The sequence below is a fragment of the Salvelinus fontinalis genome, chromosome 36, assembly GCF_029448725.1.
Source record: "Salvelinus fontinalis isolate EN_2023a chromosome 36, ASM2944872v1, whole genome shotgun sequence".
In the NCBI taxonomy this organism is placed as follows: Eukaryota; Metazoa; Chordata; class Actinopteri; order Salmoniformes; family Salmonidae; genus Salvelinus; species Salvelinus fontinalis.
This window is the reverse complement of record NC_074700.1, coordinates 21,947,126-21,973,153: the sequence shown is the minus strand read 5'-3', so window position 1 is coordinate 21,973,153 and position 26,028 is coordinate 21,947,126. Positions and strand designations below refer to the sequence as shown.

The 26,028-nt window shown below is 42.1% G+C and overlaps 2 protein-coding genes across 2 annotated transcripts; one reads left to right on the top strand and one right to left on the bottom strand.

The window, feature by feature from the left end:
- The first annotated feature begins 63 nt into the window (after positions 1-63).
- On the top strand, positions 64-21,734 carry LOC129835694 (zinc finger and SCAN domain-containing protein 21-like). The gene is made up of 5 exons (XM_055901432.1): positions 64-328; positions 1,485-1,579; positions 1,833-1,908; positions 3,818-4,663; positions 18,111-21,734. Exons 1-5 carry the CDS (start codon positions 64-66, stop codon positions 18,509-18,511), a joined length of 1,683 nt encoding a protein of 560 aa, XP_055757407.1. The 3' UTR covers positions 18,512-21,734.
- A 725-nt stretch (positions 21,735-22,459) lies between these two features.
- On the bottom strand, positions 22,460-25,315 carry LOC129835482 (sterile alpha motif domain-containing protein 9-like). The gene has a single exon (XM_055901120.1). It carries the CDS (start codon positions 25,313-25,315, stop codon positions 22,670-22,672), a length of 2,646 nt encoding a protein of 881 aa, XP_055757095.1. The 3' UTR covers positions 22,460-22,669.
- Positions 25,316-26,028: the final 713 nt, after the last annotated feature.

Genomic DNA, 26,028 nt, shown 5'->3' with positions numbered 1-26,028 from the left:
CAAAGAAATGCGCGCGCAGAATTTCTTCCCAGTTGTAATCCAAACTCCACTAGCTGGTCAGTTATGGAGGAACGCGAAGACTTCGTGAACATTTTTAAAACACAGGTTAAGATGATTTTGGATATTCTGTTAAATGTCGCCGTATCGGAGATAACACATATTTTCCAAGGCACTTCGGGTAACGCTACTATCCAGAATACAGTATTACCCGTTGCTCTTTGTGCCGGAGACCACGCCATAGAGGCCGTGCAGGCATGCAGACTGAAGAATGCATTGGAGATGGCAATATGCACATACACACGGGAAACCACTGAAGTGACACCACGTGGTGAGTAACTTTATCATAAATTATTTTAAAGTAGGCCTAATGTAACATTGTCAGGAAGTCTCAGCGTTAGTTGAATTAATGGGCTGTAGAATAAGGCTGCACGTGGTACAGACCAGACGTCTTTTTGTGTGTTTTACAAACGGTAGGCTTAACCAGTGTTGCCAATTTAGCGACTTTGTCGCTATATTTAGCGAGTATTTAGATCCCTCTAGCGACAAATGTTCAAAAATACAAAAAAATGTAAAAAATAAGTTCATGTTTTACTGTGACTTGTTGTAGGCTCCTAAGTGGATCATAAGGTTAAAAACAAATTAAGAAAAATAAAATAAAAAAAACGAAGTAACTCTGGCAGTCTCTCTTTTGGGTCACTTTTGCCGGTCCCAAGCCCAGATAAAGGAGGGTTGGAATTGTGACATAGTAGTTCTAAACATATTTAGGGTGTTTTTTACTCACTTTTTCTCTCTCCTACAGTGTCCATCACAATTACTTGCACATGGCCGATTATGCAAATTAGGTGATGCCGTCATTTATCTACTGTCCTTACTGGGGAGTTGGCAACACTGGGCTTAACACATAGATGGGCGTTCATAAAATGCAATTTGAAGTAACACTTTGACGCACTTGACTTTTTTTATGGTGCAGTCTGGACCGGCCTTAATTTCTGGGCAGGTCCAGACCAAATCTGAACCAATCATAGACGACTGTTTTATTCAGATTGTGTCCTGTGTGGACCAGCCTTGATTTGGCCCTAACATAGTATTTTCAACTTTCATTAAGAACCAAAAATGACCCTGATTGCAACATCCTGGAAAATGCCACTCAGAACCTAAATTTAACATAACGTCAATGTCTGGGGATTATGTTTTTTAAGTGTCTTTTCAACGTAATTTTGCTTACTGGGACTATGCTAGTTTAGCATTTTTGGGGGTCTCAGCTAGGGCTGCAGAACAGCAAGGACTGGCCCTGCAGCTACAACAGGTGTTACATCTCTAGCTAGTTCGAACTTCTGTTCCCTTTGAATTCCAGTATGTAGACTAATTATTTGTTGCCTCCTTAGTATTCCAGGCCTTTCCTTAACGGAAAAGTAAGTTTATTTGTCATTTTTTTGTTCTCTCTGTGTGTGTGTGTGGTTCATCTTCTGTTGTGTTGACCCTAGCAACTCAACATGATGGTGGTGAGGCCCCCAGTGGCTCTGTTGCTATGCCAAGGCGTGATGATGGTGAAGACATGCACATTAATCTTAAATATGAGGTGAGATGGTTAAAATAAAAGATGGAATGAATAAAACGAACAGCGTCATTGACGTGAATGGGGAATCCGTTCTGCACATTCTAGTTCTGTGGTTAGAATGCTCTGGGTTGTGTGTGTGTGAAACACAGCCACTCTTTTAGTGGACCATTTGACTTAAAGGCCCCTGTAATGTTCAGTGTCAGTTTTGTTTCCTTCTGTAGCAGTATCTAAATGCTAATGTAGGTAAACAGTATATCCATTGTTATGCCTGTAGAGATTGGACATGGACTGGGAGGTGGTGAAGGTTGGTGTCTTTGAGGAGGGTGACAGTATTGGGAACAGCATGCACAGTAAGTGGACCAGATAAGTGGATTGCTTTGGGGTTTTAGGCTGGGTAACCGTAAAGCACTTTGTGACAACTGCTGATGTAAAAAGGGCTTTATAAAATTGAATTTGAGTTATTGAAATGATGTGGAGTAGTGGATGGAAAGAGAATTTAAGTCATGCCTTTATTGTCCCAGTAGTAGAGATACATAAAGATGATGGTCCGTCCTCATGCACTTACCACAAACGACTCGTTTGGCTAAGTTTGCCGTAGTGTACATCACACTCCTTATAATTTATTTGTATGTTCATTAGCACCGTATACATGATCCCAATTTCTATCTTGAGTTTTTTTTCCTAATTGCCGCAAAGGTAGATTATTCAGATATTTATTGAACCATGTCACGCAACGTAGTTTACCAACTCAGTGGATCGTGCTAAAACGATGACGACATATCTGAGTTCTTCCATCTTCATGCATGTTCGCCACTGGGACATCCGTAGTGCAGTCAGGGTGAAACAACAATCATCTACAGTGCATTCGGAAAGGATTCAGACCCCTTGACTTTTTCCACATTTTGTTACGTTACAGCCTTATTCTAAAATGTATTAAATTAATATTTTCCCTCAATCTATTTCTCATAAATGAAAAACATTATTTACATAAGTATTCAGACCCTTTGCTATGAGACTTGAAATTGCGCTCCGGTGCATCCTGTTTCCATTGATCATCCTTGAGCTGTTTCTACAACTCGATCGGAGTCCACCTGTGGTAAATTCAATTGACTGGACATGATTTGGAAAGGCACACACCTGTCTATATAAGGTCCCACAGTTGACATTGCATGTCAGAGCAAAAACCAAGCCATGAGGTCGAAGGAATTGTCCGTAGTGCTCCGAGACAGGATTGTGCTGAGGCACCGATCTGGGGAAGGGTGCCCAGGAAAACAGTGGCCTCCACCATTTTTAAATGGAAGAAGTTTGGAACCACCAAGACTATTCCTAGAGCTGGCCAATCGGGGGGGGGGGGGGGTCTTGACCAAAACCTGATGGTCACTCTGACAGAGCTCCAGAGTTCCTCTGTGGAGATGGGAGAACCTTCCAGAAGGACAACAACCTCTGCACCACTCCACCAATCAGTCTTTTATGGTAGTGGCCAGACTGACGCCACTCCTCAGTAAAAGGCATATGACAGCCTGCTTGGAGTTTGCCAAAAGGCACCTACAGGACTGTCAGACCATGAGACAAGATTCTCTGGTCTGATGAAGCCAAGATTGAATTATTTTTCCTGAATGACAAGCAGTACGTCTGGAGGAATCCTTGCACCATCCCTACGGCGAGGCTTCGGTGGTGGCAGCATCATGCTTTTTTTTGTGGCAGAGACTGGGAGACTAGCCAGGTTCAAGGGAAAGATGAATGGAGCAAAGTACAGAGATCCTTGATGAATCTGCTCCAGAGCGCTAAGGACTTCAGACTGGGGCAAAAGTTCACCTTCCAACAGGACAATGACCCTAACCACACAGCCAAGACAAAGCAGGAGTGGCTTCGGGACATATCTCTGAATATCCTTGAGTGGCACAGCCAGAGCCCGGACTTAAACCCAATTGAACATGTACTGCAAAGCACCCCATCCAACCTGTCAGAGCTTGAGAGACCTGCAGAGAAGAATGGGAGAAACTCCCTAAATACAGGTGTGCCAAGCTTGTAGCGTCATACTTATGTAAATGTAATTTAATATAAATGTAATTCATCTTGAAATAAGGCTGTAACGTAACAAAATTTGGAAAAAGTCAAGGAGTCTGAATACTTTCTGAATGCACTGTATAGGCTTCTGTATCAAGTGCATTTGGAGGGCAATATTAGTGCTTTGTTTCTCACTGATATGAAAAAGATGAATGTTACGAGGCCAACAGTATGTTTCTTTGTTTGTTCCAGAGAGTCAAGAGTATGAATGTCTTGTCTCTGAATTGGCGTTTGAACCATCGACATCCTCAGAGGTCTGGGACCCCCACTGCATACACACTGAAGACAGTGCTGCCACCACCACCACCCTGTCACTGTGTTCAAATGACAACGTATTGTTAAACTCCCCGACAGACAGACTGACTGAACAGGAGGCGCAGGTGGGTTCTTCCCAGGCCCCACATCCAGTGCCCCTTAAATGGCTTCTATTTCCTCTTCCTATCTCAGTCAGCCCAGTAAAAGAAGTGGAATTAGAAAGGGGAAAGCTAGTGGGGAAACTGGAGCCTGTTCCCATCGCCATCAGCACGCCGGTGGATTCGGAACAACAGCCAGCCTACACCCTTAGAACTATAGATACAGAACCCATGCTTAGAACACCTGTGGGACACCTGGAAACACTCACTGACTATGACATCACTGGTGCTGCTGTCAAAGAAGAGCCACTAGGAAGCTCTGGACAACTGGAACTCAAGGAGGAGATTGAGCTGGTCCGGCATACTGCACAACCAAGTACACAACGGTACAATGACATTATAGCAACAACACAACTAAGTACGCTACAAGAGCCCATTCTCACCCAAGGAAACCCCAATGTACACGTGGCCACACAAGCAAGCATTATATTAAACCCAGCAGCAAAGGAAGAGCAGCGAGACCGAGGAGGACCAGTGTTGAGCGGGACCAGAAGCAGAAAAGGCTGTGACACCACTTCCACAGCACTTCAACCCACCTCCATATCACCTCACCGCTCTCCCCTCACCCCCTCCACTCCACCACTACTACCCCATGACCTGGAGAAGCAGATGAGACGCTGTTCAGGTATTTACCCATGCTGTAACTCTCAATTCCTTGAATCGGATCTCCTCGCCTTCTCAACCTTATTGGAGGAGGAAGTCCAAGCCTCCTGACCTTTTTTTCCAATGAGTTTTGAGAAGGCGGTGAGGATGCAAGGAATTGAGAAAGAGCACTCCCTTCTCATTTGTGCAATATACACTGAGTATACCAAATGTTAGGAACACAATCCTAATATTGTTTTGCACCCCCTTTTGCCCTCAGAACAGCCTCAATTTGTTGGGGCATGGACTCTACAAGGCGTCGAAAGCGTTCCACAGGGATGCTGGCCCATGTTGACTCTTGTTTCCCACAGTTGTCAAATTGTCTGGATGTCCTTTTGATGGTGGACCATTCTTGATACACACAGGAAACTGAGCGTGAACGCTACTGTGTTTGCAGTTTTTGAAAAAGAAACAGAGCTGCACACTCTAGGAGACTAGATGCAATAATGTAATAACCAACGTTTCAACAGACAAGCGGTCTTCATCAGGGTATCATGACAAACACTGTGGGTCACTAGTTTATAAAGTGTCAAAGGACACACCGAGGTGTCTGTAATCATTGCCGGGTAGACTGACATTATTGGTTAATTCTCAGATATAAGAACATACAAAAACATGAATGGATATCATACGATCATAGATACAATTTGGCTACATAGGCCTACAAACATTAACAATGAATAGAAAAATCACAAGAATGGCTTCAGATCAAAGTCTACGTTGAGACCGAAGGGAGCAAGGGTCTTTAAATTAAAGATCCAGGCAGCCTCTTGTTTTAACAATAAATTGTCGAGGTCTCTCCCTCTCCTAGGGAGGGTAACAAGTTCAATGCCGTTATAACGTGGTGACGAAGTCGAATGTGATTCGCTTCTGAAAAGTGGGTAAGTCGTGTTTTTGCACCTTATGATGGTCTGAGATTCGTACTTTTATTTTGCACTTTGTTTTACACAACATTTTTACCACAAGGACAAGTTAAGAGATAAAATAAACAAATCAAAGTTTTTGTCATGTGCGCCTAATGCAACAGGTGTAGACCTTACAGTGAAATGCTTACTTTCAGGCTCTAACTAATAGTGCAAAAAAGGTATTTGGTGAACAATAGGTAAGTCAGGCTGAGGTAGTATGTAGATATGGTTAAAGTGACTATGCATATATGATAAACGGAGAGTAGCAGCAGCGTAAAAGATGGGTTGGGGGGGTCACACAATGCAAATAGTCCGGGTAGCCATTTGATTACCTGTTCAGGAGTCTTATTGCTTGGGGGTAAAAACTGTTGAGGATACTTTTTTCCTAGACTTGGCACTCCGGTACTGCTTGCCATGTGGTAGTAGAGAACAGTCTATGGCTGGGGTCTTTGACAATTTTTAGGGCCTTCCTCTGACACCGCCTGGTGTAGAGGTCCTTTATGACAGGCAGCTTAGCCTGGGCCGTACGCACTACCCTCCTGTAGTGCCTTGCGGTCGGAGGCCGAGCAATTGCCGTACCAGGCAGTAACGCAACCGGTCAGGATGCTCTCGATGGTGCAGCTGTTGAACCTTTTGAGGATCTCAGGACCCATGCCAAATCTTTTTACCTTCCTGAGGGGGAATACTCTTTGTCGTGCCCTCTTCACGACTGTCTTGTTGTGTTTGGACCATTCTAGTTTGTTGATGTGGACACCAAGGAACTTGAAACTCTCAACCTGCTTCACTACAGCCCTGTCGATGAGAATGGGGGCGTGCTCGGTCCTCCTTTTCCTGTAGTCCACAATCATCTCCTTAGTCTTGGTTACGTTGAGGGATAGGTTGTTATTCTGGCACAACCCGGCCAGGTCTCTGACCTCCTTCCTTATAGGTTGTCTCGTCGTTGTCGGTGATCAGGCCTACCACTGTGTCGTCTGCAAACTTAATGATGGTGTTGGGGTCGTGCCTGGCCATGCAGTCATGGGTGAACAGGGAGTACAGGAGGGGACTGAGCACGCACCCCTGGGGAGCTCCAGTTTTGAGGATCAGCATGGCAGATGTGTTGCTATCTACCCTCACCACCTGGGGGCAGCCCGTCAGGAACTCCTGGATCCAGTTGCAGAGGGATGAGTTTAGTCCCAGGATCCTTAGCGATGAGCTTTGAGGGTACTATGGTGTTGAACGCTGAGCTGTAGTCAATGAATAGCATTCTCACATAAGTGTCCCTTTTGTCCAGGTGGGAAAGGGCAGTGTGGAGTGCAACATCATCTGTGGATCTGTTTGGGTGGTATGCAAATTGGAGTGGGTCTAGGGTTTCTGGGATAATGGTGTTGATGTGAGCCATTACCAACCTTTCAAAGCACTTCATGGCTAAGGACGTGAGTGCTACGGGTCTGTGGTCATTTAGGCAGGTTGCCTTTGGGTTCTTGGGCAAAGGGACTATGGTGGTCTGCTTGAAACATGTTGGTATTACAGACTCAATCAGGGACATGTTGAAAATGTCAGTGAAGACACCTGCCAGTTGGTCAGCACAAGTCCTGGTCATCCGTCTGGTCCCACAGCCTTGTGTATGTTGACTTGTTTAAAGGCCTTTCTCACGTCGGCTACGGAGAGCGTGATCACAGTCGTCCGGAACAGCTGATGCTCTCATGCATGCCGCAGTATTGCTTGCCTCGAAGCGAGCATAAAGTGATTTAGCTCGTCTGTTAGGCTCGTGTCACTGGGCAGCTCGTGGCTGTGCTTCCCTCTTTTGTATGCTGTAATAGTTAGCAAGCCCTGCCACAAGACGAGTGTCAGAGCCAGTGTAGTATGATTCAATGTTAGCCCTGTATTGACGCTTTGCCTGTTTGATGGTTTGTCGCAGGGCATAGCAGGATTTCTTGTAAGCTTCCGGGTTAGGGTCCCGCACCTTGAAAGCAGTAGCTCTACCATTTAGCTCAGTGCGAATGTTGCCCGTAATCCATGGCTTCTGGTTGGGGTATGTACGTACAGTCACTGTGGGGACGACGTCCTTGATGCACTTATTGATAAAGCCAGTGACTGATGTGGTGCAGCTTTCCCACTCGCCTTCTGCGGGTCCTGACGAGGCATCCGGCTCTTTGTCCTCTGTACCTGCGTCGCTTCCTCTTGCAAATAACGGGGATGTCGGGCTTGCCGTGTGTTTGGAGAATGTCCTGTGCGTCTTGGTTGTTGTAGAAAAAATCTTTGTCTAATCCGAGGTGAGTGATCGCTGTCCTGATATCCAGAAGCTCTTTTCTGCCGTAAGATACGGTTGCAGAAGCATTATGTACAAAAATACTGCCTTAGTGGAACACGTGATAACACCTTTCATTGGGATCTATTTTCCTGTTTGGGTGTTTGCAGGATCGACATTTGTAAGTGCCATTGCATTGAGTGTAGCTATTACACTTTTAGTTTATCCGGTAGAGGTGCAAATAGACGTTGTGAAGGGATATTTTGGGGGTGGTAAATCAGTTTACCAATTGATCTGAGATTCTGCCCTGTGAGATTCCAACCAAGGGAGGGTCCGAAAACACATTACGGATACTGTCATCGGATCTTAGAATGTGCCAATGTTTGAACAATTCCCTTAACTTTTCAGAGCACACATTGAATTGGTAGTTAGAATGCTTGTTTTTGCGATACTATCCTTGAAAGATGTCTCTTTGTTTAGAATTTTCTCAATGTCAGTATTAATCTGACGGTTTTTGTACCCCCTCTCCTTGAGTTTTCTTTGCGTCTCAGCTGTATTTCTGTCGCAATCTGACAGTTCTATTGCAAATTCTTTTGATTCGACAATTGACTGTAGGGCAAACTGTTTTCCAAGGGGAAGCGTGTGACAACTATCAGCCCTCAGCAAACTGTTATGATCAGTAGGTTTCCTGTAAAGATACGTGTATAGAACATTGTCACACAAAATCAGAAGATCAAGGAAACTGATTTGACGTGTGTCAGATTGCATAGTAAATATCAAGTGCGCAGATCAAGAGTTAAGAAAAGCATGGAATGCCTGGATCTGTTTAGCATCACCCCTCCATAGAACAAAAATGTTCTAATTTCTAACATTATTATTTGGAAACGGTACGTTGATATTTTTGAAGGGATTGAAAATGGACTGTTTCCATGTAACCCACATACAAATTAGCGTAGTTAGGAGCCATATGGGGTCCCATAGCAGTACCCTTCGTCTGAATAAAGAAATCCTTTAGAAACATGAAGTGTTTGAGTGTGTGTGAGTACTATTTCAGCCAATGTTACAGTGCATTCACTGGCAGGTATTTCATTAGTCACGTGGCAGAAGAAAATGTTCCATCGCTTCAATACTGCCCTCGTGTGGAATATTTGTGTATAACGACTCAACATCAAAAAGTAACTAACAAAGTGTTATCATAGAGAGGATCAAGAGATTCAATAATAGAGATCATACTACTAGTGTCATTTACAAAGGAGGGTAGCTGTTCTGTGAGTGGTCTAATAAAAAAAATTGATAAAGGAGCCATTACTGCATCAAAGCCCGCTACAATAGGGCTCCCTGGAGGTTTTATAACATTCTTGTGTAATTTCGGCAAAGTATAGAAAGTGGCAATTTTGGGGTGTTGAATGGCCAAAAGGTTGTGTTCCTATTTTGGTGATTTGACCAGAACTTACCTATCTAGGACTGTGTAGATAGTGTTCTGAAATTGGGAAGTGGGGTTACTTCTGTGTTTCTTGTAAAAGGTCAAGCAGTCGTCTATGACAATATTTTACATAAGCTGTCGTATCCATGAGTACAACCGACCCACCCTTATCAGCAGGACGAATAAGGACTGAGGTATCAGCTTGTAAATCAAGCAAAGATTGTTTTTCATCAGTGCTTGTGATTTGGCTGGAGGTACAAAGTAATGCTTACTTCTAAAAGGAGTCAGAGTATGTGCAGGTGAGCAACTTACACATTCAGTAGAAATATCCCATTTAGGGGAGCTAAAGCATTCCCTTAAATACTTGACTCAAGATATTTCAGCTTCTCATTTGGAAATCACTTTTTTTTTAAAGTCTAATCTACTTAATAGATTTAAAATTCATGCTGTAACAACAAAATGTGGAATAAGTCAATGGGTGTGAATGCTTTGATGGCACGGAGCATACAAACCATTAAACTGCTCTTTCCATGACAGACTAACCAGGTGAATACTACGATCCCTTATTGATGTCATTTGTTAAATCCACTTCAAGTCAGTGTAGATAAAGGGGAAGAGAGGTTAAATAATTATTTTAAAGTATCTAGACATGTATTGTGCATGTGTGTTGATCAGAGGGTGAATGGGCAAGACAAGACATCAGTGCGTTTGAACAGGGTATGGCAGTAGGTGCCAGGTGCACCGGTTTGCGTCAAGAACTGCAAACTTTGAATACATGTTCTATTGGTTTAATAACAAAATGTTGACCAGCTGGAAAATAATTTTAGTGAAATTAATAAAACGATTGAAGAGAAACGCACAACTCTGCAAGGAGCTGTTAACGATGATAGCATATTCAATGAACTGATGAAAACTAACTAAGCTCTCAAGTTGTCTACAGAAATAAAAAAGGAGCTTAAATTTGTTTTTTTAAATCAAGAAATTCAACCAAGACAAAAAGCCAAGACCGAGGTCATAGTCTACTTCTGGAGAAACCCTGATAAAAGAGGTCCTGCTCCTCCTCTCCACGACAGATGCAGGAGGGAGGCCGCTTCTATCCACCCCGTCTGACCAACGCTCTACAACCAGCGCCTCGTCCGCTTCCAGTGGCAGTTGTTTTTAACCAACGAGAGACTGGACCGACAGAAGCGTAGAGGTGGCCGCGGTCACCTGTACCGAGGAGATCCCTTACCCGACCGGGTAAGAAGAAACGACTACCAGAGACAGAGGGGACCGTTCACATGGTCCCAGAACCCATGGGACTGAGTGTCTTTAATTTATCAAGAAAGATAAGAGCCCTGCCCAAGTCTCCTTGCTTAATAAAGGGTTAACTCAGTGTAACGATTTCGATGTTAAGGTGGACATGTTTAAGATTTTTTAGAAAGATACGTTTAACCTCTCTAGGGTATGTGGCCAACATCCAGTGAGATAGCAGAGCGCCAAATACAGAAATACTCAGAAAAAATTCACAAAACAAAACATATTTTACATAGGTTTAAAGATTAACTTCTTGTGAATCAAACCAATGTGTCAGATTTAAAAAATGCTTCACGGCGAAAGCATACCTTACGATTATTTGAGAACATAGCCCAACAGACAAATCATTACAAACAGTAACCAGCCAAGTAGAAGAGTTACACAAGTCAGAAATAGAGAAAATTAATCCCTTACCTTTGATGATTTCCATATGGTGGCACTCAGAAGATATTAATTTACTCAAATGTTCCTTTTGTTCAATAAAGTCTATATCCAAAAACCTCCGTTTTGTTCGCGTTTTCTTCAGAAATCCACAGGCTCAAAAGCAGACAAAATCCATATTGTATCCGTAAAGTTCATAGAAACATGTCAAACGATGTTTATATTCAATCCTCAGGTTGTTTTTAGCCTAAATGATCTATAATATTTCAACCGGACAATAGCGTCGTCAATATAAAAAGGTAAGCAAGAAAGGCACTCTCTCGGGATTGCGTATGAAAAAGCTCTGTGACACGATAGGGTCCACTCATTCAGACTGGTCTTACTCCCTCATTTATCAGAATACAAGCCTGAAACAATTTCTAAAGACTGTTGACGTCTAGTGGAAGGCATAGGAACTGCAAGTTGAGTACTAAGTCAATGGATACTGTCATGGCATTGAATAGAAAACTACAAAACCAACAGAACTACTTCCTGAATGGATTTTTCTCAGGTTTTCGCCTGCCAAATCAGTTCAAATCTACCAGTTATATGCATATCATATCTTCTGGGCCCGAGTAGCATGCTGTTTAATTTGGGCATGCTTTTCATCCAAAATTCCGAATGCTGCCCCCTACCCTAGAGAAGTTAACTTCTACTTGCTACCAAACCCGGATCCGGGGGCACCCCCCACAGTAAAAAAGCTGACTAGCATAGCCTAGCATAGCGTCACAAGTAAATACTAGCATCTAAATATCATTAAATCACAAGTCCAAGACACCAGATGAAAGATACAGATCTTGTGAATCCAGCCATTTCTGATTTTTTAAATGTTTTACAGGGAAGACACTATGTAAATCTATTAGCTAACCACGTTAGCAAAAGACACCACTTTTTTTACTCCACCAGTTTTTTACTCCATCAGTAGCTATCACTAATTCGACTAAATAAAGATATATATTGCCACTAACCAAGAAACAACTTCATAAGATGACAGTCTGATAACATATTTATGGTATAGCATATGTTTTTTTTAGAAAAATGTGCATTTTTCAGGTATAAATCACAGTTCTACATTGCAGCTGCAATCTGAAATAGCGTTGGAAGCAGCCGGAATAATTACAGAGACCGACGTTAATTACCAAAATACTCATCCTAAAACATTTCTGAAAAATACACAGCATACAGCAAATGAAAGACCAACATCTTGTGAATCCAGCCAATATTTCAGATTTTTCAAGTGTTTTACAGCGAAAACACAATATAGCATTATATTAGCTTACCACCATAGCCAGAAACACAAGCAATTTACCAGCAGCACAGGTTAGCGATCGTAACAATACAGCAAAAGATATATAATTTTTTACTAGCCTTGATATACTTCATCAGATGACAGTCCTGTAACATCATATTACACAATGCATATAGGGTTTTGTTCGAAAATGTGCATATTTAGCAGTACAAATCGTTGTTATTCAATGTGATCAGTGGCAACAGGTCATGCATTCTGGCCGGCGCCATCTTGGAAAGGCAGCTAAGTTTACGAATATTTATCGATTAGATTGACAAAAAAAATACAGGTTGGACAGCTAATGAAAGATGCATTAGTTATTAATGCAACCGCTGAGTTAGATTTTTAAAATTAACGTTACTAGACATACAGTGTGCGTTACAGCCAGACTAGTGCCGCAATAATGGCCGACAAATGCGTTTACATTTTTCCACATAAATACGGAATAAAATCATAAATAGCTCTTACTTTTGGACGAGCTTCCATCAGAATCTTGGGCAAGGTGTCCTTTGTCCAAAAGAATCGTTGCTTTGTTGTAAAACGTCCTCTTCAACTTCGGAATTAGCAGCTAACAATAGCTACGTGGCACACACATGTCCAAATCCTCCAAACGCAATACTACGAAAATTCCGAAAATAGCAATATACTCGCATAAACTGATATAAATCAGTTTAAAATAACTTCGTTATGATGTTTCTAACACCTATATCGAATTAAATCACAGACGGATATATCTTAGGCCGATAACGAGAGCTTTTGAGCATGCCATTCTGATGTCCTCTCTTGCGTCTTGACGAGCGTCCAAAATAACGGACCTTTCACTCCATGGCCTTTTATAAAGTCTGAGAAATACGTAGAGACTCCATTCCACTTCTCATTGGTTACTGACATCCAGGGGAAGGCGGGTGCAGTTCATTTCGACCCATAGGACACATACAGAGCTTTAAACTGATCCGAGATCAGAGCCTAGTTTTCAGACCTTCGCAGTTCCTGTCATGATTTTTGCTGCATAAAGAGTTCTGGTTCACCCACAGACATAATTCAAACGGTTTTAGAAACTAGAGATTGTTTTCTATCCAATAGTAATAATAATATGCATATTGTACGAGCAAGAATTGAGTACGAGGCAGTTTAATTTGGGAACGCAAAATGTCGAAGTTGAAACAGCACCCCCTGTATTCTCAAGAGGTTAACTTCTTAGGGCTGCAATCTCGTTAACGGGATCGATATGACAACATCCAGTGTAAGTGCAGGGCGCCAAATTCAAAACAACAGAAATCTCATAATTAAAATTCCTCAAACATACATGTATCTTATACCGTTTTAAAGGTAATCTTGTTGTTAACTGCTGCAGGGGCAGTATTGAGTAGCGTGGATGAAAGGTGCCCAGAGTAAACGGCCTGCTCCTCAGTCCCAGTTACTAATATATGCATATTATTATTAGTATTGGATAGAAAACACTCAAGTTTCTTCTTCTGTCCCCTCTACCTCTGCTCCAACCAGTGCTGTTCACCTGCCCAGATTCATCTCTGCAGGCATGAATGTACCTCAGGGCAAAAAGGGCACAGTGGGGAGGTGTCGACGTGTGCTTTGTCACAGGAAATGCCCCATCACCTGCACCACTTGTTCAGTAACCCTCTGCTTTACAGCAGAAAGACTGTTATTGGGCATGGCATCAGCAGAACAATATTATGTAGAGGACTGAGGGTCTTCACAATATTTAATATTATACATTGAATGTGTGTAAATAGTTACCCTTGTTATTACATTTCTTTTCGAATTTTGTATTTTTATTTTATTTATTTTTGGGGAGGGTTGTTAGAATAGCATTTTAGTATTTTGTATATAGTCATTTACTTCAAAATGTATCACTCTACCAATTTGGTCATTTGGGCAACTTGTGTGGGACACCTGGGTGACTACATGCTCAATGTCATGTAGCTCACTCGTTCCTGAAGATATCTTCTTGAAACTTTTTTCAAATACTGTTGCCCTCTTTATGTTCCTCATCAAAATTATCCCTAGCATCATATCTGAATGTTTGCCTGTTCTTGTTCAGTTGAAAGATGATGCAACAACAATAAAAACAGGAAACATATGTTTATTTTCTTCTACCAGATCTATGGTGTTATATTCTCCTACATTCAATTCACATTTCCACAAATTTCAGAGTGTTTCCTTTCAAATGATACCAAGAATATGCCTATCCTTGCTTCTGGGCCTGAGCTACAGACAGTTAGATTTAGGTATGTCTTCAGGTGGAAATTGAGAGAAGGGGGGGGGGGGGGGGTATCCCAAAGAAGTTAACCTCTACTTCATCACCCTCCCGGATCCGGGATCCTCCTCATCAAAAAAGCTGACTAGCATAGCCTAGCGGGACAGGGATATCCATATAATATAATTTTCATGAAATCACAAGTCCAATACAGCAAATGAAAGATAAAAATTTTGTGAATCCAGCCATCATTTCCGATTTTTAAAATGTTTTACAGCGAAAACACTATGTATTTCTATTAGCTAACCACAATAGCCAAACACACAACTGCATATTTTCACCATGTTTCCACCGCATAGGTAGCTTTCACAAAACCGACAAAATAGAGATAAAATTAGTCACTAACCAAGAAACAACTTCATCAGATGATAGTCTTATAACATGTTATACAATACATTTATGTTTTGTTCGAAAATGTGCATATTTGAGGTATAAATCATAGTTTTACATTGCAGCCACCATCAAAAATAGCACCAAAGCAGCCAGAATAATTAGAGAGCAACGTGAAATACATAAATACTCATCATAAAACATTTATGAAAAATACATGGTGTAGAGCAAATGAAAGATAAACATCTTGTGAATCCAGCCAATATTTCCGATAAAAATAAAAATAAATGTTTTACAGCGAAAACACAATATAGAATTATATTAGCTTACCGCAATAGCCAAACACACAAACGTATTTATTCACCGCAAAGGTAGCTTTCGCAAAAACCATCAATAGATATAAAATTAGTCACTAACCTTTGGACAACTTCATCAGATGACAGTCTTATGTTATACACTGCTCAAAAAAATAAAGGGAACACTTAAACAACACAATGTAACTCCAAGTCAATCACACTTCTGTGAAATCAAACTGTCCACTTAGGAAGCAACACTGATTGACAATAAATTTCACATGCTGTTGTGCAAATGGAATAGACAAAAGGTGGAAATTATAGGCAATTAGCCAGACACCCCCAATAAAGGAGTGATTCTGCAGGTGCTGACCACAGACCACTTCTCAGTTCCTATGCTTCCTGGCTGATGTTTTGGTCACTTTTGAATGCTGGCGGTGCTCTCACTCTAGTGGTAGCACGAGGCGGAGTCTACAACCCACACAAGTGGCTCAGGTAGTGCAGCTCATCCAGGATGGCACATCAATGCGCGCTGTGGCAAGAAGGTTTGCTGTGTCTGTCAGCGTAGTGTCCAGAGCATGGAGGCGCTACCAGGAGACAGGCCAGTACATCAGGAGACGTGGAGGAGGCCGTAGGAGGGCAACAACCCAGCAGCAGGGCCGCTACCTCCGCCTTTGTGCAAGGAGGTGCACTGCCAGAGCCCTGCAAAATGACCTACAGCAGGCCACAAATGTGCATGTGTCTGCTCAAACGGTCAGAAACAGACTCCATGAGGGTGGTATGAGGGCCCGACGTCCACAGGTGGGGGTTGTGCTTACAGCCCAGCACCGTGCAGGACGTTTGGCATTTGCCAGAGAACACCAAGACTGGCAAATTCGCCACTGGCGCCCTGTGCTCTTCACAGATGAAAGCAGGTTCACACTGAGCACATGAGCACATGTGACAGACGTGACAGAGTCTGGAGACGCCGTGGAGAACGTTCTGCTGCCTGCAACATCCTCCAGCATGACCGGTTTGGTGGTGGGTCAGTCATGGTGTGGGGTGGCATTTCTTTGTGGGGCCGCACAGCCCTCCATGTGCTCGCCAGAGGTAGCCTGACTGCCATTAGGTACCGAGACGAGATCCTCAGACCCCTTGTGAGACCATATGCTGACACATGCACATTTGTGGCCTGCTGGAGGTCATTTTGCAGGGCTCTGGCAGTGCACCTCCTTGCACAAAGGCGGAGGTAGCGGTCCTGCTGCTGGGTTGTTGCCCTCCTACGGCCTCCTCCACGTCTCCTGATGTACTGTCCTGTCTCCTGGTAGCGCCTCCATGCTCTGGACACTACGCTGACAGACACAGCAAACCTTTTTGACACTGCTCGCATTGATGTGCTGGATGAACTGCACTACCTGAGCCACTTGTGTGGGTTGTAGACTCCGTCTCATGCTACCACTGGAGTGAGAGCACCGCCAGCATTCAAAAGTGACCAAAACATCAGCCAGGAAGCATAGGAACTGAGAAGTGGTCTGTGGTCACCACCTGCAGAATCACTCCTTTTTTGGGGGTGTCTTGCTAATTGCCTATAATTTCCACCTTTTGTCTATTCCATTTGCACAACAGCATGTGAAATTTATTGTCAATCAGTGTTGCTTCCTAAGTGGACAGTTTGATTTCATAGAAGTGTGATTGACTTGGAGTTACATTGTGTTGTTTAAGTGTTCCCTTTATTTTTTTGAGCAGTGTACAATACATTTATGTTTTGCTCGAAAATGTGCATATTTAGAGCTGCAAATCGTGGTTATACATTGTGAATATGTAGCAACATTTCCCCAGAATGCCCGGAGATATTTTGGACACTCACCTAATCTGACCAAAGAACTCATAAACTTTACATAAAAATACTTGTTGTATGGCAAATGAAAGATACACTGGTTCTTAATGCAAACGCTGTGTTAGATTTTTTAAAATAACTTTACCACAACATACAGCATGCGTTATTGTGAGACAGCGCTCACCAACACGATGGAGAATAGGCATCAACATATTACACAGAAATACGAAATAACATCATAAATGTTGTCTGTCTTTTGCTGAGCTTCCATCAGAATGTTGTACAAGGAGTCCTATTTCCAGAATAAATTGTTGTTTGGTTTTAGAATGTCCATTTCTTCTGTCGAATTCGCGCCACAATGCTAGCCAAGGTTGCTAACATTCCCATCCTCTCTTGGCGCAAAGCACGGAAAACTCCAAAAGTCCCAATAAACGTTGAATAAACTGATAAAACTTGGTTGAAAAAACCTACTTTATGATGCTATTATCATATGTATCAAATAAAATCAGAGCCGGAGATATTCGCCGTGTATACCGAACGCTTTTCAGAAGACAATGTCGAGGTCCCTCGCGCGCCGTCGAAGACAAAGAAAATACCGGACCTGTCACTCCAAAAGCTCTTGTTCGGCCTCAGATCAAGCTAGACACCCCATTCCACCTTCCACTGCCTGTTGACATCTAGTGGAAGGCGTATGAAGTGCATACATATCGATAAATAAAAGCCAGTTGAATAGGCAGGCCCTGAAACAGAGCCTCGTTTTTAGATTTTTCACTTCCTATGTGGAAGTTTGCTGCCAAATTAGTTGTTTTACTCACAGATATAATTCAAACAGTTTTAGAAACTTGAGTGTTTTCTATCCAATAGTAATAATAATATGCATATTGTATGATCTAGAACAGAGTACGAGGCCGTTTCATTTGGGCACGATTTTTTCCAAAGTGAAAACAGCACCCCCGTATTGACAATAAGTAAACCACAAGGCTACCTGCCGCCCCAGTTTTACCCCAGTGGATAGTTTGTTCTGTCTTATCTTATCCAGTTGTGCAAAATTCTGGTAACTTTCCCAAATTTTCCAGGTTTTCCACTTTTCTGGTAGTTGTGGAAAATTACTGGAGTCTTGCATTCATAATCCTATTTTATCTCATTCTCTCCAGTGATACTCGAGGACATGCGGCTGGTGGGACACTGCCACCGTCGCCTGCGCATCTGCTGGGACTGTGGCAAGATCTTCTACCGGAAACGGAAGCTGAGGTGGCACCGCCGTTTAATCCACACCGGAGAGAAACCGTACTGCTGCTCCCTGTGTCACCGGGCGTTCTCGCTCCGGAAGAACCTGAAGCACCACCAGAGGGCCCACACAGGGGAGAAACCGTACCACTGTAAAGACTGCGGGAAGCAGTTCCATTGCAACGGGAAACTGACGACCCACATGAGGTTTCACACAGGGGAGAAACCCTTTGGCTGCACCCTCTGTAGGAAAAAATACAGGGTGCTAAAGAACTTAGAGACACACATGGCCACCGCACACCCGCACGCCAACCCACACCCTGGCTGATGTCTTAACCGTTAGAACAAGTCCAAAATGGTACCCTATTCCCTTTTGTAGTACACTACTTTTGTCTTATATTGCTCCCTCTGGGAACAGGGTGCGGAAGAACTTGACACATGACATCGAGGTGAAAGACCACACCAAGACAGTGAAAGACTGAATAGTAGAAGATTCTGGATAGAATACTTGAGTGGGATGCAGTGTAGGCGGCCTTCGTGTTATCTAGAGATCTACAACTACTGTTGAAGTCGGAAGTTTACATACACCTTAACCAAATACATTTCAACTCAGTTTTTCACAATTCCTGAGATTTAATCCTAGTAAAAAATTCCCTGTCTTAGGTCAGTTAGGATCACCACTTTTATTTTAAGAATGTGAAATGTCAGAATAATAGTAGAGTGAAATATTTCAGCTTTTATTTATTTTATCACAATCCCAGTGGGTCAGAAGTTTAAATACACTCAATTAGTATTTGGTAGCATTGCCTTTAAATTGTTCAACTTGGGTCAACGTTTCGGGTAGCCTTCCACTAGCTTCCCACAATAAGTTGGGTGAATTTTGGCCCATTCCTCCTGACAGAGCTGGTGTAACTGAGTCAGGTTTTTAGGACTCCTTGCTCGCACACAATTTTTCAGTTCTGGCCACACATTTTCTATAGGATTGAGGTCAGGGCTTTGTGATGGCCACTCCAATACCTTGACGTTGTTATCTTAAGCCATTTTGCCTCAAATTTGGAAGTATGCTTGGGGTCACTGTCCATTTGGAAGACCCATTTGCAACCAAGCTTTAACTTCCTGACTGTCTTGCTGTTGCTTCAATATATCCACATAATGTTCCTGCCTCATGATGCCATCTATTTTGTGAAGTGCACCAGTCCCTGCTGCTGCAACGCACCCCCTCAACATGATGCTGTCACCCCCTGTGCTTCACGGTTGGAATGGTGTTCTTCGGTTTGCAAGCCTCCCTTTTTCCTCCAAAGATAACAATGGTCATTATGTTCAAACTGTCCTATTTTTGTTTAATCAGACCAGAGGACATTTCTCCAAAGTGTACGATCAGTTGCAAACCGTAGTCTGGCTTTTTTTATGGTGGTTTTGGAGCAGTGACTTTTTCCTTGCTGAACGGCCTTTCAGGTTATGTCAATATAGGACTTGTTTTACTGTGGATATAGATGCTTTTGCACCGGTTTCCTCCAGCATTTTCACAAGGTCCTTTGCTGTTGTTCTGGGATTGATTTGCACTTTTTTCAAAGTACGTTCATCTCCTTCCTGAGCGGTATGATGGCTGCGTGGTCCCATGGTGTTTATACTTGCGTACTATTGTTTGTACAGATGAACGTGGTACTGTCAGGCGTTTGAAAATTGCTCCCAAGAATGAACCAGACATGTGGAGGTCTAAAAAAAATAATTCCTGAGGTCTTGGCTGATTTTCTTTTGATTTTCCCATGGTGTCAAGCAAAGAGGCACTGAGTCTGAAGGTAGGCCTTGAAATGCATCCACAGGTGCACCTTCAATTGACTCATGATGTCAATTAGCCTATCAGAAGCTTCTAAAGCCATAACATCATTTTCTGGAATTTTCCAAGCTTTTTAAAGGCACAGTCAACTTAGTGTATGTAAACTTCTGACCCACTGGAATTGTGATACAGTGAATTATACGTTTGTAAACAATTGTTGGGAAAATTACTTGTCATGCACAAAGTAGATGTCCTAACTAACTTGCCAAACGCTAGTTTGTTAACAAGAAATTTGTGGAGTGGTTGAAAAACAAGTTTTAATGACTCCAACCTCTTAGGTTGGATGTAAACTTCCGACTAGAACTGTATGTCTAAAGCTATGACCATGTGTATAATCCTTCAATACGTTGTAGATCCATCCTTCAAAACATGTTAGATCCATTTAGATGTTTCATATTGTACACAGGAAAACCACTTGCTGACAGACTTTGAAAACGAAGTGTGTGTGTGAGAGATAAAGGTTAAAGCTAGATTCTGTTGACACAGTGAATGATGAGCCAGCTTGTTTAGAAAAGGACTTTCCTGCCTGGCTGTTGCATACTCTGAGCCTTATGCCGATTGGGAGATCGGAAATCTCAGACATCAGTGCGTTCAAGACAACTGGGAACTTGTGATCAAAACACATTTTCCCTGTCAGTTTTTTAACGGTCATCCAACTCGGAATTCCAAGTCGGGAACCCGGGTCTTCTTTCTAGAACCGACCTTAAGATCACTGACGTCATGATTTGACCTTGTTCCCAGTTGTCTTGAACGCACCATTAGAAACTAGTGTTTTGCATGCCTCTTCCTAAGATGGCTGACATAACTATGGTCCTTACTACAATGGATAACACACCTCGGTGTACTCATACACTGATAATATTATAGAACACAATGTGAGATTCTCAATTCCATATTCCTTGCGTCCTCTCTCTGCCTCCTTCTCAAAATCCATTGGATCCATTGGTCCCTCCACTCTGACCTTCTCCTACAATTGGTTTTGTTACGGCGTACTCGAGGAGTATGACATTTACATTCCCCTTAAGTACTTTTCCTGACCAGGAAAAGATTCTGGGCCCTAGTTGTCCAGAGGGCTATACTACACTGCAGGCCTTAGGAGTTAACCTGCTAACTTGCCTAAATATTCTGAAATAACAAAAAAAAAATGTAAAGATAAGCTTGAAATGTATGGTAGGGTATGGTCTACTTAACTCGACAACCAAAAATGCATATCTAAGTTTAGCTTTCTTTATGAATGATAAAATAGTTATTTCTGGTTTTATCAAAGTTAGCTGGCATTGATCCTACTTTGTATTATACTCTTCTGGTCAAACCACATGTTCAGGAAGCATTCCTGTCCCTAGGCAGATCATATGGTACTATACTGTAGTCTAGTTACTAGCTAGCATACTAAATGTCTCCTTTTGAGACAAATACACTATAACACCATCTGCGCATGCCAATGTTTTCTGTTGAAATGATTAAAGCTAAATACATGTGTTCATGTGTACTCTTTGGTGGAAGAAGTTCTTGGAGTAATATTTAAATGTTCTGTCAGTCAGTGTCCAAACATCCTCCTGTTTTTACTTTCATTTGATCATAATTATTCTGTTATCATTTGCTATTATTTTGTTTTCCCCACAGATTCATGCGTGGTACAGTGCCTTGCAAAAGTATTCAGACCCCTTCAATTTCATCACATTGTGTTACAAAGTGGACTAAAAATAGATTCGTATTTTTTGGGGGGGGGGGGGGGGGGTCAACAATCTACACAATCTGTCAGTGTAATTTTTTTTTTAAATAATAAATAATTGATAAAATATTAGCAATAAAATGTGACAATCCAAGTGGTCTGAATACTTTTGCAATGCACTGTATATGGACTTGTGTAATTGTGTTGTTTTGTTGCGCCATGGCCATCAGATATTGGAGTAAAGTATGCAAAATAACTGGTTTATTTAATAGAAGTACTTTACTTTTATTGGTAATATTATTAGTATCTTACTTCATGACTATGAGTGTCACTTCAGCTTTTCATATCAAACCGTACATTGTTCTTTTACACATTAAATCAAATGGTGGGTCTATGCTGTGATTGATTACACATCCAATACAACTTTATTGTTCAAGGTGCAGTGAACATTTGTCCTCTGATTGCTCAACTCCCTCAGATAGGACACATCTCATACACACACACACACACACAGTTGGAGTGCAGTGTTTCTACGTAGAGAGGATGTAGTGGGGTTAGGGCCTTGCTCAAGGGCCCAGCAGTGGGGAATTGTTGTCAGGATCTGAAAGCCGCAGCCCTGCAGATACCTAGGCTACCTACTGGCCCTTTTCTTTTTTTTCAATGCAGTGCTTTACATGTGCTATAGTTATCACATAATACAGTATAAACACATTCATGTCAACATTTCATAGACATTACAATAACACGTTGTTCACAACTTCCTCATACTTTATTTATTTTGTCTTGACTCATTGGTCTCACAATACCAAAATGCTGCCACATGCTTGTTACAGGTATAATAAGTAAACAAAGTATAATCAGGAAAGATCTCTACACCATTTTGTTGATGCTGAAATATATACAGTGGGTTAGACTCTCTACTGTTTGGATGTCTAACATGGAAGACTGACTTTGAGGTTTTCTCAGAAGTTAATGTTTCACTTGGCCTCATACTTGATGTTGAAGGCCACTGGTCCCCCGATGTTGAAGCCAAGGAAGAAAGAAACAGGTCCAGGATTCCGAATGCTGGACATTTGATCTGGGAAAATCTTGATTCTGTTGTCTGCAACGTTCAGGAATATTTCATACTGTTCGACCACCCCACTGATCCTAAGTAGACATTTCTTGATTGCTTCAAGTTCCCATATCTCTCCACTGCTCCACAGTTTACCCAGTTTTCTGTTCTTCTGCTTTGGGGAAAGGTTATTCATGATCAGAATATCCACTCTTGATTTGTGGACCAGTCTGCTTAAACCCTGACCCTTTCCGAGTAGGAACAATGGAACAAGGTACCTGAAGCGGAAGTACTTACTGAGGTCCCACTCAAAGGACCCTCTCAGGAGATCAACTGTTTGTTCATAGGGAAAGTCGTGGGTGGCCCCACCCTCAGGCCAAAACAACATTAGAGCCAAGAGATGAAATTCAGTGGGTTGGTCAATCTGTTGTTCCCTGACATATCTCTTTAGCATGTCTCGTAAGGTTTGTAGAAGGATGGTTCTCGTTTCACGTCTTACTCCCTTTTGGCTCAGGATGATGTTGACAAGAATGTAGTTTTGAGTAGCTTGGGCATCTGACCTTTTTTCACCATTGATTGTTCTGTAGTGCTGTTCCATCCACTGCAGGTTAGGATCAATTTTCTTTCGATCAAGACACGAGAGCAGTCCAGGAAAGCTGATTGGCATCATTCCAGTGTATTTCTGGTAGCAACTGATAACATCATCATGGAAGTACCCTGGTTCCTCTTTTCCTATTTTGGGCTTTGAGTAAGTCAGGTACTTTTCAAAGAACTCATACCTTTTCTTCACTCCGTCTTTGAGTTGTGCAATGAAACACAAATACTTATTGAGTTTTCCTCCGGGAAACTCATCAACTACGTAGGGAGTTTTGTTTTTCCCTGTGAGAATGTCTTTCCACCTATTATCACGCATTGTGAGTGCATCAAAAAGATAGTTAGCCACTTGTAGATAGCCAAAGCTTCCCCTGTCATTGAAATTAGTTGATTCTAGTTCCAGTTCATTTTCTGCAGCCTTCTCCTCTTCTTTGAAAGCGATTAGAGCCTTTCCTGCTATTTCCAAAATCTCACATGTAGATGGACACGGTGTGTGTCCTATTTTCTTCCTTAAATTGCCCTTGTGAACTTGCCCAAGAGTATCTGCGATGAAGGAATTGTTGGGAGCCCTCTCTTTAGCCTTTAAAGCACAATCTTCAGCTTTTTTGTAGTCTTTAATTTCAGTGTAGTAGAGGCGTGCTAGAGCTTGAGGGAAAAAAGGATTTGTTCCAAATTTATCCACTGCTTCTTTCAGAATGTGTTCACACATGTCTAATCCTTCATACTCCTTTATATCTTGAATCAGTTTGGAAAAGGGATCCTGTGTTTCCTCTTCTGCGTTCTGCTGTTCGTCCACTAGTGCTTCTGTGATTTCCCTCTTAGTTAGCATGTCTTTGATGACGGGCACCAAATGTTGCGGCACCTCTGCCTTAAAAAAGTACTTCAAGAAGTTTCTTGTTGTGCCACCCCTGGTCACACGGAACTTAGCCAGTAACTTAACACACTGATCAGCAATCATTGGATGCTTCATCCGGACACGTTTATCGTCTTTCTCTTGTCCGGAGAACGTGACTATGAGGTCATTGAAAGGGTGCAATCCACTCCCAAAGTCTTGAGACCTTGCATCAGGGAATTCTGCACATTCAGACTCTAGAAGGTAGGATCCAGGGACGTAGAAATTTAGCAATGCTAAAAATGGAAGGAGCAGGTTTTGGGGCTTCAACAAATGTTTATTAACACAAGCCTTAACACTATCCTGGATGTATGTTTTACTGAAATGTCCACACATTATGTTGAAACCATGGAACTTGGTATGCTGGTTTGCATAGCGCTTACGGATCGCATCTAGCTTATTGATGAATTTGTCTTTCTCTTCTTCAGAGAGCTGTCTTCTAAGGATCACTGAAGTTCTGGTTGTTAGATCGTCTTGTTCCGCGATAAAAGACTTACGCACACAGTTTAACATGATGAGTACAGGAACTTTTGACGTAATCTTTCTCTCTGCAATTTCTCTCATCAGGCAATCCGCCATGTTCTCATCCTCAAGCAGGAGGAGCACAGTGTTTTGTGAATCTCCTGCCTTGAAAAGGGTTATTACTTGGCCGGCGATAGCGGTGCTGTTTGCCCCCGTTGACTCTTTTAAGACTGCACACCTATGCTTTTTCCTCAGGTCCCAGAGCACCTGCATGGCTAGGGTGGATCCCCCACTGCTTGGCTGGTGCAAAAGCTTGACAATGGCAGTGCTGCGAGGACTTTTTCGCTTACTTTGAATCAGCCTTTTTAAGGAATGGTATCCATCCCTCTTTATGAAGGTTGAATCCACAGCTGCTTCTTGTTCAGCCAGGTAGAAGTTCAGCCATTGAGGTGGCGCTCCCTTGTAAAAGTTGACCTCTGCCATGGCTGCATCTGTTTGGTTGATTGTGTCCCCCTCAAACTCATTCTCCCACAAGACATCCAAAAGTGACAGGGAGTCACATTGGTATGGAATTTTACCACCATAGGCATTAGGCAGGGTTGGTGTTCTACTGGTGGCCATGACAATGTTTTTATCCCAGCTTAAAATGTAGATGCCTGTTTTTCTTCTATGCCAGTTTTGTGTAGTTTGTAGATTCGGGAGTTGTAATAAAAGTGAATGTGGATAGATCCTGTAGAGAAGAGAAGGATTGCATTTTTTTATTACTCTATCCAGCTATTCAAGTGTCCATTAGTAATTACTTCATATTGCATTCATCTATGCTGAAATGTCTGATTGACATCATATACATTTATAATGAAAATTAAGAGTTTGTTAGAAATGTATTTGATGTTTCATTAAAACTGTTGAGCTTTCATTCAAGATATTCAACATGGTCTTAACTAGCTTTGCTTCAGTTTTCAATGCAAATGGTAGGAAAGAATAGGAACATAGCCCAACAGGTTAATAGTACAGATCTGTATGTACTATCTGAACTGATTTAGATACATAAACATGACCAGTATAAAGAACTACTGTTTATATTCCATTTGTCCTTCATCTGCACAGTATAACTGATACAGTTGCTGACACATTGAGTACTACTACTAATTAACCCTTTACACTCAAACAAGATCAAAATGGCAGGTTTGGTTACTGATAAGCACTAAATTGGAAGGCAGGGGCTGAACTGTAACATACTATACAAGTTCTTGGTCTCCGCTTTACAATTATTAATGGGATATATTTGACAGAAGTTTTATGCAGGAGCGCCTCAGCAACAAGAAGATGCCCCT

Coding starts and splice junctions, on each gene's coding strand:
- LOC129835482 (XM_055901120.1), bottom strand. CDS start 25,315: ATGGCCACCAGTAGAACACCAACCCTGCCTAATGCCTATGGTGGTAAA.
- LOC129835694 (XM_055901432.1), top strand. CDS start 64: ATGGAGGAACGCGAAGACTTCGTGAACATTTTTAAAACACAGGTTAAG. Junction 329..1,484: donor CACTGAAGTGACACCACGTG/GTGAGTAACTTT, acceptor TGTTGACCCTAG/CAACTCAACATGATGGTGGT. Junction 1,580..1,832: donor ACATTAATCTTAAATATGAG/GTGAGATGGTTA, acceptor TTATGCCTGTAG/AGATTGGACATGGACTGGGA.